This window comes from Artibeus jamaicensis, unplaced genomic scaffold (assembly GCF_021234435.1).
Source record: "Artibeus jamaicensis isolate MK-2021 breed Jamaican fruit bat unplaced genomic scaffold, CSHL_Jam_final contig_391, whole genome shotgun sequence".
Taxonomy (NCBI): domain Eukaryota; kingdom Metazoa; phylum Chordata; class Mammalia; order Chiroptera; family Phyllostomidae; genus Artibeus; species Artibeus jamaicensis.
In genome coordinates this window covers 12,424,713-12,438,076 of record NW_026521814.1, presented here as the reverse complement: position 1 = coordinate 12,438,076, position 13,364 = coordinate 12,424,713, and the positions used below count along the sequence as shown (strand labels likewise).

General features: G+C 40.8%; 1 protein-coding gene across 1 annotated transcript in view; it reads left to right on the top strand.

Annotated features, from left to right (window-relative positions):
- Positions 1 to 257: 257 nt before the first annotated feature.
- CHN1 (chimerin 1) overlaps positions 258 to 13,364 on the top strand; it is a 158,463-nt gene continuing 145,356 nt past the window's right edge. Inside the window, exons 1-2 of the mRNA XM_053665144.1 lie at positions 258 to 394; positions 525 to 718. Coding sequence (XP_053521119.1) covers positions 700 to 718 — 19 coding nt within the window. The 5' untranslated portion in view covers positions 258 to 394; positions 525 to 699. The remainder of the gene's footprint in view (positions 395 to 524; positions 719 to 13,364) is intronic.

Genomic DNA, 13,364 nt, shown 5'->3' with positions numbered 1-13,364 from the left:
GTATCAGCTGTTTTTTCCCCTCTCTGCGCCTCCTTGAATCCCATTCAAGAAAAAAAACAAACACTAGTATTTCAGCTAATGTGTGCACCGCCCCCGCCCCAGCCAGGATACTGATGGTTGCCTCCCCCGAGACAGGAGCGGCTGCTCCAAGCTCCTGCAGGAGGCGCGGCCCCCCGCCCCCCCCCGCCCGTTGCCATGGGAACGCACTCAGCTCCGCTGCCCGAGCGGTGGCGAGAGGAGGCGCGGCGGCAGACCCAGGGGGAGCCGCTATCGCAAGATGGCGGCTGCGAGGCCGCGGGATGCGGAGTGAGCGCCCCGCCGGGGCTCTCCGTGCTGCTCCTCTCCGCGCCGCCGCGGCCGCCACCGCGCCGTGGCCGAGCCTCCCGTCTGGCAGGTACCGCCGCCCGCACGCGTCCCGCGTGGTGCACAGATGGCAGCGACAAGTGCCGGCTCGCCGAGGGCTAGCGGGTCTCCGCTTCTGCTGGTGCGTTTGACGATAACGCGTCAATAACTTTTTCTTGCAGCTGCCCCTGCGTCCGGGCCTGCCGCTTCCCCGAGTGCCGGCGACCCCACCACGCCCCTCGGACTCCCGACTCCCTCCGAGGCGCCGGCCGCGGGCCGCTGCGGTGATCGCCGGGCTGCCTGGGAGGAGCGCGTGGACCAGCGGGCGGCCGCCAGCAGTCGGCGAGCGCCCTTACAATGGCCCTGACCCTGTTCGGTAAGTGCAGCCCTCTGCCCCTGCCGCCGCGGTGGGCCGCGCCCTGGAGCTCGGGGCGGGGGCCTGGGGCGCCCCGGGTGCCCCGGGCGGGAACGCCGTGCGCGTGTTTGGCGCGGGCCGGGACTGGGGGGTTGGTGCCCGGAGCGCTGGGCTGGCTCCTCGCCTCTCCCATTGTTTCCTCTCCCGGCAGGGCCGATGGGCGTGTGCTCGCGGGCCAGTTCTGGGATGGGAGACTCTGAGGTCCCGGGTGTTTTGTGAACGGAGGATGGGATGCCAACTTGGGAGCTAAGTTGGCTGGTTGTTGCCAGACCTATGTTTCTCAAGTCGACAAATAAAGATCCTGGAAAGTTTATTTATTTTGACTGAGATGTCTGTGCATCCCAGCCTCTCTGGTATTGCTAAGTGCCTGTGTTGATTCCTGTTGGATATTCCACTGGAAGCTAGAATTTAGTGGTAAATTTAATATTTGTTAAAATTGAAAATGTTTTTTCCTAACATAACAGCAGACAGAAGAAAGTTGGTTACTGGAAGTAAGTAATCTCCGGAGAATATCTTTGAGTATTTCAGGAAAGAAATGTTATTTCTGTGATGTAATTACTGCAACACTATTGTTTCAGTGGTTGACTTTAAGGTTTTTTTCTTCTAGAGTCAGCAATGACAATGGGTTGGGAAAAAGGACAGAAAAGATACATTCCTTCCTTTTACAGAAACAGATTATGGTGCATATGTACATTGCTCTTAGAAAACTCAGTACCTATAGAATGTGAAAATTTACATGTTCAAAGTATTCAGTTTTTCAAAGAAACAAAGTGTAATGATATGTAACTGATAGCTACAAGGACAGTCTTATTAAGTTACAACATCAAGCTTCCAGTTACAGTTTTAATAATGTCATTTGATCAAGCATCTCATACCACAAATGCCTTTTGATGTAAATACTTAAGAGTGAATTATACTGCTGGAATCAAAGTGTTACTTTTATTTAACCATCTTATTTTATAAATTAAATTTAGACCCGGAGAAGTTGATCAAGGTCATAGGTCCTTTTTGTGGCATAACTGAGCCTAGAACGTAGTTTGCTGGTGTTTGGCTGGGGACAGTGTTTACTTTATCTAAATACCCACGGAGAAATGGCGTTTCTTATTTGGTGTTGATTCTCCACAGGTGCTTGAAAACATGTTTCTACTTTCTCTGAAAGAAATGATAAAAAACCTCACTGTTGTTTCTTAGTACATTGTATCTAATCTGCATTATTTGAAAGTATTTTCCTTAAGTGTGGACTTTTTCTTTTTGTACAAAGTTAAAAATGATGGAAGGCTTCATTCGTAGTTATTTACTTTTGAAGAAACATTTATCTTACACTGTTGCAGCTAATACATAGCAGTAAGATTTTCAGGGATAAATTTTTCTTTAAAACTATTTGACTAAATTTATTGTCCTTCCCAAAGAGCTAGTCTGCATATTCAATGTCTGTTTTCAAAGGTTATGTTTACAAATTAACCACTTTTAGAATACCGAATTTCTTGATGAATAAAATAGATAAATCAAGAAGTATGTGGCTCTTAAGAGGATTCCTAAATTGTTAAATCTTTACCTCCTGATGTGGAGATGAGGAAAGGAAGAACATGGGATTTGATCTTTAGAAGAAGGTATAAGAAACCATTCCCACTCCTCAGAGTGAATAAAGTATCTTTAAAATTTTAAAGTTATCTTGTAAAAAAATACAAATTAGCTTAAAAAATTCAATTCGGTTACAGTGTTTAAGAACATTATCAGTAAGCAAAGTACACCTGTGTGCAGAGGCTGTTTTCTCAGTCGGAGCAGCAGCTGCTCTCCAAAGGGTGGCTGCTCTCCCCTCGTCAGTTATCTGAGATGTGGATGAGAATGTTTGCCGAGAGACCTGCAGTGTCTGCCTTTCTGGAGGAAGGTTTGAGAACCGTTGTATTAAAAATGAATACTGGATTTTCTTAAATTTGTCCAATTCAAAATAGCTTTTGGATATGTTGAGAGCAGTCCTCAAGGGTTAGAAGAAATGGGTTTTATTTTAGATATTACTACTATTAAACTCATTGGCGTTAGTCAGAAATACCTCCTGCCCTTTCCTATTTACTTTTAACAACCAGTTTACAACAAGGAGCCATGAGGTGATAAAGTTCTGTGAGATGGTGGTGAAGAGAAGGAAGCATACAAGAAACCAGATAAATGCGACTTCTAAGTCATGAAAAGTCCCATCTCAGTAGGTTTCTACTGGAGCCTCCCCAAAGTAATCATTGTGCATCTTGCTTTACATGGGTTGGTGAAGCCAGTCTGCTTGGATTGCTGTAGTGAAATACCATAGACGGAGTGGCTCACAGTCCATTTCTCACAGCTTAATTTCTCATAGCTTGGGAGGCTGGGAAGACCAAGACCAAGGGACCCGCTAACTCACTTCCTGGTGAGAGCCCTCATCCTGGCTCGCAGACATCTATCCATCTTCTTTCTCTGCACAGTGGTGGAGAGAAAGGGAAAGCAAGCTGTGGTCTCTTTTTATAAGGGCACTAATCCCATCGTGAGAACCCCACCCTCAGACCTCATCTAATCCTAACTACCTCCTGAACTGCCTGTGTCCAAATACTATATGACATTGGGGGTTAGGGCCTCAGCCTGTGAATTTGTGGGGTGAACAATTCCACAGTAGCTAGCAGTAGAATCTAGTGTTTTTGCTTTGTGTTTTACATCATCATCCAAATTTTTTGTAATTGTAAAGCATGTTCTTTTTATAGGAAGTTAGTAAAAGCTTCATTTTAAAAGATAAGAACCTCTGAAATTACCTACTACAATTTTACATTTATATACATTGAATTTTTTTCATTTAAGTGGGTTATAGGACCTCTGTAAAATAATTGGCAAGTTAAGCTGAAGAGAGAAGATTGTTTTATCATTTGGGTACAGTATTAATCACCTCCTTGATGCTTAAAAGGATATTTTAATGCAAATTTCTGCTTTATTCCTTGACAGAAGGGCCAAAGCCTAGTCTTTCCTGATTTTCCAGTCTCATTTGGGAGTTGAAAATGTGCATTTTTGAAGGTTCAGGAATTTTCAAGAATTTTTATTCACTTTTTAGATGAACCTACCCCTCAATCATCATCATCAATAGATGATTTTTAAATCCTCATATCAAAAGAAAAATCCACATGTAGTTCATACTCTGCTCACTCACCTTGCTTATTCACTCAACAGACATCCATAGCAGTTTACCAGACACGGTCCCTGTATTAGAGTTCACATTCCAGAACTATAGCACTTGCACCTAACTGCCGAGGTCCATGTAGGGTTTGTTAGAACTTCCCTGACAGAGAAGTGTGTATTCTCTAATAATGGCTGGGCTCTAGGGAAAGCCTCAGATGATCTAATTTAGGACTTTTTAGCTGGTGTACCTGACAGAACATCCTCACTGGTTATGCCAGGAGAGCTCCAGTCGCCAGAGTTGGGTGAGGGAGCATCTTTCAGGTCATCCATTGGCAGGAATTTTTGTCATTAATAGCTATGCAGGGCAGTGGGTTACAGCCCAGACCGAAAGCCAAGATGGGGTACAGTCCAGCTAGACCGGCCGAACCCTGAGTGACTCTTCTCTGTGTGGTAGGGGTAGCCGTGGTGTTGCCCCCACTCCCTCCTTTCTTTTTCCTCTCATTACCCTCTCTAGTCACCGCCATGGATCACTTCTCAGACTTGGAATTCCCTGCGATTCTTTCCTTCCTTCCTCAGACTCTTCTACTGCTATGGAAACCTTCCACTATGCCACTTCAGTCGGCATTCGTCACCACCCTGATCACTGACTGTGGGCATCTCTGCAAAGCCCCTTTGGAGCAGTTCAGTGGCAGTGGTGTATTCTCTGTGATGCAGTAGGAAATTTTCTGATTGCCCGTGACTGTCCAGTGTTCAGACTGATTTTTAAAAAGACAAGTCAACTGTGTTTTCAGATGATTTACTTGACCGAAAGCTAATTTTATAGGAAATTCCCACTTGCGTACACTCTACGGATATTTCTGTTTTTCAGGTGTTGCTCATCAAAGCCCGTAAGAGGGAGTTACCTGAGTGGCAGGGTGGTCTAATGCTGCGGGCCCAGCTACAGTCTTAGAATGTTACGTGTTCTCAGCTGTTGTTAAAATCACCATTCTTATTTAAGTACTTGTCCATGCTGCTTCTTTTTTTTTTACCGGTGTCATAAACTTACTATTTCACCTTTAAAAGTTTTCTTCTAATGTTTGGAGATTTGTGTAAAAGAGATAAAAGAAATACAGTTGCTATAACTCACAGAGTCACCAGGAACATTGGCAATGTAGTCTGTTGAGTTACCTCTGTGCATACAAATAACTATTCTATAAAGCAGCCTCATCTTTGAAGATAGAAGACAGCGATGTGTGTAACTATAAAAATTTGACATATTTGTCAAGAAAAATTTCTTTTACATCAGTATTTCTCAACCTTATTTTTTTTTTAAATCACTGTCCATAAGATGCCTTTGAGACATTTTTCTTAATTGTTCTCTCCATGAAACTTTAATATAATCAGAGATACACTATATTATCTGTTTGCAGACTGTATGTATATCTGCTTTGTGTATAAAAAGAGTTAGTTTATTGATTCCCAAAGGTTCATTTTGCCCCCTTGAGGGCATTATTTACCACCCTTCGAGAATGAGTGTTTTAGACTAATCTAAAGCAATGATAAGTGAATTAGGCAGGAAAGTGTTGTTTGGCCGTGCTTTGTATGCCATACAGTTCTGAAGAAATGGCATTTGTGTAGTAAGTTACACATTTCTCATCAGATTGGTTTCATCTCAGAATTAACAGTTATCATCTTGAGATCCACCATAACAAAGGGTTCCTTGTTGAGATGGGATATGTGTAGCTTTTCTCAAAGTCCCTCTAGTAATCATGATATCCTTTGATATGGGCAATTGATGTTTTTTCAGTCTTATATAAAGCATCAGGAGCAGTACCTTTAACAACCTTTATTATTTATCTGCAATATATAAAACTAAATGAAGTTACTGAACTTTCTGTGCAATGCCAGACAAGTCCCAGAGCCTCGCATTAGAACCAGATTACCAGTTATAAGCCATTCTATGTAGAAAGGGATTCCCATGAACTTAGATTTTTATTTATTAATGTAATTCTACTATCCTTAAAAAACAGAATGGAAAAAACTAGGAAAGCAGGATGGTGAGATCATATTTTACATTGAAAAGCCATATTGAAAAAAACTCATGCCTGAGAAAATAAAGTTACAAATATGCATTTTTTTATTTGGCTTTTTATTTCTAAAAACAGAATGAGTACTTTGTGAATATACTGAAAACCACTACATTGTATACTTTAAAAGGGTAGCTTTTATGGTATGTGAATTGTATCTTAATATAAGTTATTAATAAAAAGTTACCTGGGGGAGGGGACAGATTAACTAGAAGGAAAACTTACTTTTATTTAAAATGTAAAAAAACAGTACTGTTTTTAGAAGACTGGTTTCATATCCATGAGCCTTTAGGACTTTTCATTTTTAATTATTAAGGGTTTTTTCCTTTTCTTCCCTGAGGAACAAAAAAAAAAGTAAAAATTGATAGGTTAAAAATGCCTCAATGTGCTTGAATTGTGCTCCATTTAGAAAATAAGCACTTCTTGGAAAGAGTTAATTCACACAGTTGAGTTCACACAGTTGAGTAATTCGTGGGCGAAGGGAGGATGAGGCAGGCAGGCCTGTCGCCTCTGGCGTGGCAGGGGCCCCCGCGCTGCGTCTCGCCCACTGCGTCTCGCCCACTGCGTCTCGCCCACTGCGTCTCGCCCACTGCGTCTCGCCCACTGCGTCTCGCCGCTGCACTGCAAGTCGCTCCTTTCTCTTTCCACTCTGACTTTTTACCTTTGAGTTTCATTGGACGGTGTGTTTCGTGGTGTAAAGCAAGCAGGAAAAAGCTGTAGTCCAAGAAATGTATGTCTGCTTTGATAGATTTTTATGATCACAAACTTGACATTGGGATGGGCAGCTCGTGGAGGACACCTCCGCAGCACATAGTGTAGAGGAAGGGCTTGCAGTTCGGAGTGAGAGAAGCTACTTTAATCCTCTCTCTGCCAAGCGTCAGCTTTTCCTTCCCGTCTCGTTTTCCTCATGTGAGAGCAGGGGCTATTAAATCTCTTTTCTCGTTCACATAGAAATAAGTGAGACAATGTATGTAAGGTCCTTAATACAGTGGTTGAAGGTACGTAGTAGCTCATATTGTCACTAATTGTTATTTTAATATTAGCAAGGATCCAAGATACCAGCAGAGTTTTTTCATTTCTTTATTACACAAGTCTGTTGACTCACTTGAAAAAGTAACTCTGCGGTATTCTGTTTGCGTGCATGGCTACATACATGCCGCATGTCATCATGGACTTCATCTGAGAACGCTCTGGTGGAGACATGGCTCAGGAATAATACAGGAAGACCAGATACACTTCCGATAGTGCTGGACACTTCACCCTTTCTGTTGCGCTCTGACAGTGTGAAAAGCACACTGGGTAAGAGGCAATGCTTACTTTTCCTTTGGTGGGTAGTCTAGATAGAATCAGATCTAGCCCCTGCCCTCATGGGACTTAAAATGTATCAAGAACTATATACTAAATGCCTGACACATAGTGGGTGCTCAGTCCACATTTACTGATAAATGAATGAACATCCGACAATGGCCTATCACTCTGTATGCTTAGCCTGTGAATAACCTTGACTCAGTGTAAACATTTGCTTTCACTTGACTTTTTCCCTCCTTTATTACTTTGGTTCTTGTTTATTATGTTAGAATCCATAAATGGAAACTTAAACCAGCCTCTTAGAAGTTGGTTGGTCTAACAGTTCCCTTCCCTACTTAGAATCCTCCAGTGAGTCCATTAAGATGAAGTCCAAATTCCCTAGCTTGCAGATAAGGCCATCAGGATGGGACACCTGCTTACCTGACTGGCCTCATCTCTTACTCTCTTCTCCTGAGGCCGTGCTTCAGCCCTACTGAACTAACTCTAAGTTTCCAGAAGGGATTGTACTTGACGTGCCTTTGGCACCATCATTTCCCAAGCCTTTCTTTGCCCTCCATCACCACTACACATCTTGGCAAAACTCAGCTCGAATAGTCATCTCTTCTAAGTAGCCCTTCTGAGTTAGTTAGACCTTTTTGGTATCCATAATGCCCTCTACACATCTCTGCCCTACCACTTATCAGGTGGGGATGTAGTGGCTGGTTTATATTCTCTTGTCTTCCCCATTAGGTGAAGTTCCCTAGTGGAAAAGCTGTGGATGTCTTCTTTGTATATTTAACCACTGCCAGTGTCTGATGCACACCACCTACTCAAACATTTGGGTGAATGTTGGGTATTACAGCAGTCTATGATATTTCTTAAATTTGGGAGTTAATTTTAAGGCCCAAATCCATATGATACACACCTTTTATTTTTCACTATTTTTATTCATTTGCTTATTTTAACAAATTCAGTCAGTGTACCATTATATTATCCCTTAGCTCCATACTCTGGTATGGATTCCCCAGTTGGATGCTCAGAAAGGCTTGAATAAAATGGAAATCTCTCTGGGAGCAGATTCTTTGAGGTTTAACTATAGTATTACTAACCACCAGCAGATGTTTCTGAATTATTTGGCATAATTAGATAACAAATTCCACTTCATTAAACTATTGTTCCTTTTCATTTCAGTGTTACAAGGGAATCGCTCATAAATTAGCTCGGTTTGTTCATGTTTTACCCTCACAGTAGGGAGCATAATCAAATTGAATAGGAATTCAATATGGAAATGGCTAACTTAACCTTTTAGAGGTCTGAAGATGAAAACAATATAATCTTTTTCTCACAATAATAAATCTGTGTGCTACATAAACATTCCTGTTGGTTTTCATGTTTATTAGGAGAGCAAATATAAACAGTTTAATCATTCATATTTTTAAATGAATAAAAGATAATTTGTGTTACTTATTAATACCTCATTGTTCGAGAAAGAATTCAGGGTGGTTAACAAAACGGTACAATGCAAGAGGACTGAAAGCGATAAGCATGGGAATTCGTTTTTCTCTGTCTCCTGTCATTAGCCCCTTCCTCTCCTTCAGATCATTTCCCTCAGGTTACAGCTATGCTTTCCCGTCCTGCGGAAGAAAGCCTTTCCTCCGCTTCGGAACCCTCTCAAGCACCACCCTGAGTTTGTAGTGGCCCCCCTCTTACCAGAGGTTTTTTGAGAGAGCTTCCAGTGTGCCCCACCTCCTCTCCCTGCACACCTGCTCTCCAACTCCGTCTACACCACCGCTTCCCAGGCACCGTGCTTCGTCATGATTACTTACGAGGCCTTCGGGAATGTCATTCAGTTCTAGCGGGAAGAAAAGTGGGCAGCTGTAAAAGAAAAAAATGTTCTCACCCTTGTTAAAACAACTAGGAAGACTTTAAGACATACTGCAAATGTCAGGTTTTTTGTTAAGAACTGTCCTCCCTTTCTTGCTTGGGAATATATGGGTTTTCAACAGTGAGCACGGCATGGATGAATCCATCTTTCCGGCTTTGACCTTCTGTGCCCTCCAAATCTCTATTAGGATTTCCTGCAGTCACTGAAGGCTCCACATGCTCCCAGCCCCTGATCCTTAGCTTTACCATCCTCTCTTCCCTTGCCTCTGATATCTGGTTAGCTGCAAAGTAACTCTTGCAGCTTGGTCTTTGCAAGAGCCTCCATGTTTGTTTCTTTCTCTGTATCTCCAACTCTTGCTCTGCCCTTGCTTTTAGCATTACAGTCATTGCCACCACCCCACCCCCTGCCCTGCTCCTGCCAGGCATCCAAAAGGAGGCTTCTCATCTTCTGATTCTTTACCATCTGATCTGTGAGCCTCCTGTGACATCCGTCACTGTGCTCCTTCCACAGTAGTGGTTACGTGTCTTTATCACCTCTTTTCTAGGCTGATGTTTGTACGGGAAGATTTATTCCTTCTCCTTGCTGTGCTCGTTACTGTACTCCTTACTGTACTTGGCACGGTGTGTCACACATAGTAGGTACTCAAAAATATTTAAGTCAGTAAAATAGTTCTCAAACCACAGCACTTCCTGTAGTTTAACAATTCCCAGGGCAGAAATAGAAAGCATTCTTTATATTTCTCCATAACTTAATAATGCTTTAACCAAGATAACAGTAGTTAACATGTCTTAAAATTTCTCATTTATTGTTTTTGTTGCCTCCTATTCTATTTGTTGCCTAATGATTCTATTTTCATTCTTTAAAGGAAGAAATGCAGATATTCCTGCAATATTGATGCATGTTATGGGCAGATGTAGCATTTGCTTTGGGCTTGGTTGCTTTTATCAGCTGAATTAAAAAAATTTTTTTCTGGTGAAATTCTGGTTGGATTTCCACTGCTTCATATTCTGTAAAAAGCCTCTCCATTCTTCATTCAAGTTTCAAAGCAGAGGAGAGGGACACTGACTAGTATGTGCAAGCACAGGGCTTGTTAGTCGGGGTTGGTTTGCTGGTCCCTTCAGCGTTGCTGTGGGTCCAGGGTCCAGTGTTCACCAGGAAACAAACTTCTCCATCAGGCCACTAGGAGGCGATGGGAAAGGGAAGCCCTTCCTTGCTCAAGCTCCCTCTCAGGCCTTGGTGGGTTAGGCACTGTCTTATTAAGTGTTTCTAAAGTTGCCGAATAGAAGAAGTCATTAAGCAATGGACCAAAAAGCTCCTGCTAAAGATTACTTTCCAGAATGTGCTGAAACCCCAAAGCAGAGATGAATTCAGCAGCTTATAGGACACTTCATGTATTGCTAATAATACTTTATTTAATTCAGAAAAAATTGGTTGACTTTTGACTTTTTAACCCCTGCAAGTTGTTTTTGGTAATACCACCTATTTAAGTCTTTGGATGGCATTTGTTAATATTCTCAGATTTGGATGTTATCTCATTATATGTGTGTGAAAAATATGTAGTTAAAGATGAGAACCATAAAAACACAAAACACAATTCATGTTTTTCCCCCCTTCATCATGTTTAAAAGTTAACTAGAGACTTCAGGTTATATTCCTTGAATGAGAAATGATTCTCAACTTGTCAATGTAGTCTTTTGGTTGAAGTTAAAAGGATATTATTTCAAAAAAACAAGAAAAAGGAGCACAGTGGATTAATAGTACAGTACTGAAAAGGAAGGACGAAACAAACTCGGCTGTACAGCAAGGAGACCTGCAGAATACTCAGCAGCCTGCATCCTGAGTTTTCAAGACTGCTCAGCAGTGCTCCTGGGAGACTGAGCCCCTGTCTGCACCGCCCTCTCCCCGCCTCTGCTGGGCTTAGGCCTCTCCAGACAGAGGCGCTCTTGTGCTTTCTCTTGTGGTCTGTCTCTCGCGCTCACTCTCTCTCACACACACTCTCTCTCTCTCTCTCTCTCTCTCTCTCTCTCTCTCTCTCTCTCTCACGAGTGCCAACTTTGAGAAGGGTGGGAGGGAAGTTGCTGTGATCGCACACACAGGTCTCAGGCTTGTTTGAGGTGAGACCTCATTTAGTTCAGATTAACACTTTCCTTTCATCTTGTTTTTCAACTATAATAATTTACCTTAGGGAAAATAGAGGCATTTGAAAAATTTTAAATGGTATTTTTGGAAATAATTTTCATTTAGTCAATAATGAAAAAAATTTCAACAGAAAATGTCTAACATTTGTTATAATAAGCTATTTTCTGTTACCAAGGAAGAAGGAAAATAAATGTATGGTAAGTGTAGCAATATTAGATAATTTGCAAAAAATAAAATCTGTCCCAAGGTAGTTTTTTTATTAGTAAGTTTACATTTAAAATAAATATGCAATTCTGATATGTTGCTTGTATGTATTTTTAGCTGCCACTACTAGGTGGCAAGGTGCATTTTTAAAAAGTTGACATATCTACCTTTTATCTTAAAACTTAAAAGTTTTATGGAAATAAAATTAAAATGCATTTAACTAATAATCTCTAGAGTTAGCAAGAATTTACAGTAGGTGAATTTTATCTAAATTTATTTATTGGGAAAAATGTAGCAGCTTTAAAAATATCAAGAAGCAGTTTTTCAAACTTACCATTTTCAGGCAGACTTAGAATTTGTATTATAACCTGCAATGAATGCAGCCTACCATTTTAAAGTCTTATGCTTTATATTTCGAATCTCTTTTCTTTAAATCCATCTGAAGTTTTTTCTCTATTATAAAAGTATATTGCCAATGCTGGATGAACTGGTGCATTTAACACAATGTTTGTTATCATTAGATAATGATACATACATTAGAGTATGTGTTTACATACTCTTTTTTAAAGAATTCAAATCAAAGATAAAGTTTAATCAGCTTCATATTTTATTTTCCGGTGCCTTATTATAAAAAGATTCCCTAAGAAAGCTGGTATAGAAATGTTGTCTGTTGTACTGTCACCAGGCAACTAAATATAATATGGTAGTTCTATTGTAAACAATCACTTTTTAAACTAATAAAAAAGTCATTAGAGACATTAGTCAAATGGTGTGCTCTGCTCTGAGCTAATTTTATTAAAACAGATGTGGGAGCTTATAGAAATTTATTATTTTTCTTTTTTTTGGTGATAGAAATTTAAAATGCTCTCAGATCTTAAACCAACTAAGACTTGCCACAGTAATGTTCTGTCTTAATCCCCCCTCCAAGTATTTAGTCTTTTTTCTTCTTCCGTAAAGTGAATGTCAAACCCTGCGTAACACAAATCTTCATCCTTCCAGCCAGTCTCCGACTTGGGTTTTCTGTAAACCTCCAGCAGAGACATTGGTGCAACATCAATGTGTAGTAGAGTCGGGATTAAGCACCTTTTAAGGAGAAAACTGGGGAAGTGTCCTCAAGCAGTTAACATGCTCCCTAACATTGTGAGGAATGAGTTTGGTTGCTGTTACTGTCCCCCCCACCCCGCCCGAAGATTAGCAGGTGAAAGAACCCTGAAGAAAACATTAGGGAAGTTAGAAAAGCTGTAAACCAAGGGGCCGCAACTCGGATGCCTACAGTAGGCAGATAAGTAACATAGACAATGGGGAATGTTGAGGAATTTTCTAATTTTAAACATTGGCAATTATTTTGGGCCTTTAAAAATCATTGTGTGGGCCAAAAAAAATATATCTTTTGGCTGGCAGGCGAGACAACTCCAGGCCACTATGTAAATTTAGGATATTATATTTTTTCTTTAATGTTACAGGAAAAATAAAACCACGCTATTTCTAAAGTCTTTTTCATTGTTGTTTTTATCGTCATATACTATGTACCTTAACTCCTAACTAAATTTGTAAACTTTCGCTTATGAGACACACACACACACACACACACATATCTATGGATGTGTCTCTTTATTAGTTCCACTGAATTTTAGAGTTTGATTTAGTTTTTATAAACAACAACGGCCTCTATTTTGCAAGGCAATATTCTTTGACTTTGCTACATTACAAAATTAGGAGAATCATTCTAACTTCTCCCCTGAGGAATGCCTTTTTAATTCCTTTGGTATATAAGATTATCAAGGTTCATGACTGCATAATATATCTATCTCTTTAGCCTAACTCCCAAAAATGCTGTAAAGATCCAATGTCATGGTTTGGCTATAAATATTTCAAGTGCTTTAGGAGAGGATTTTTT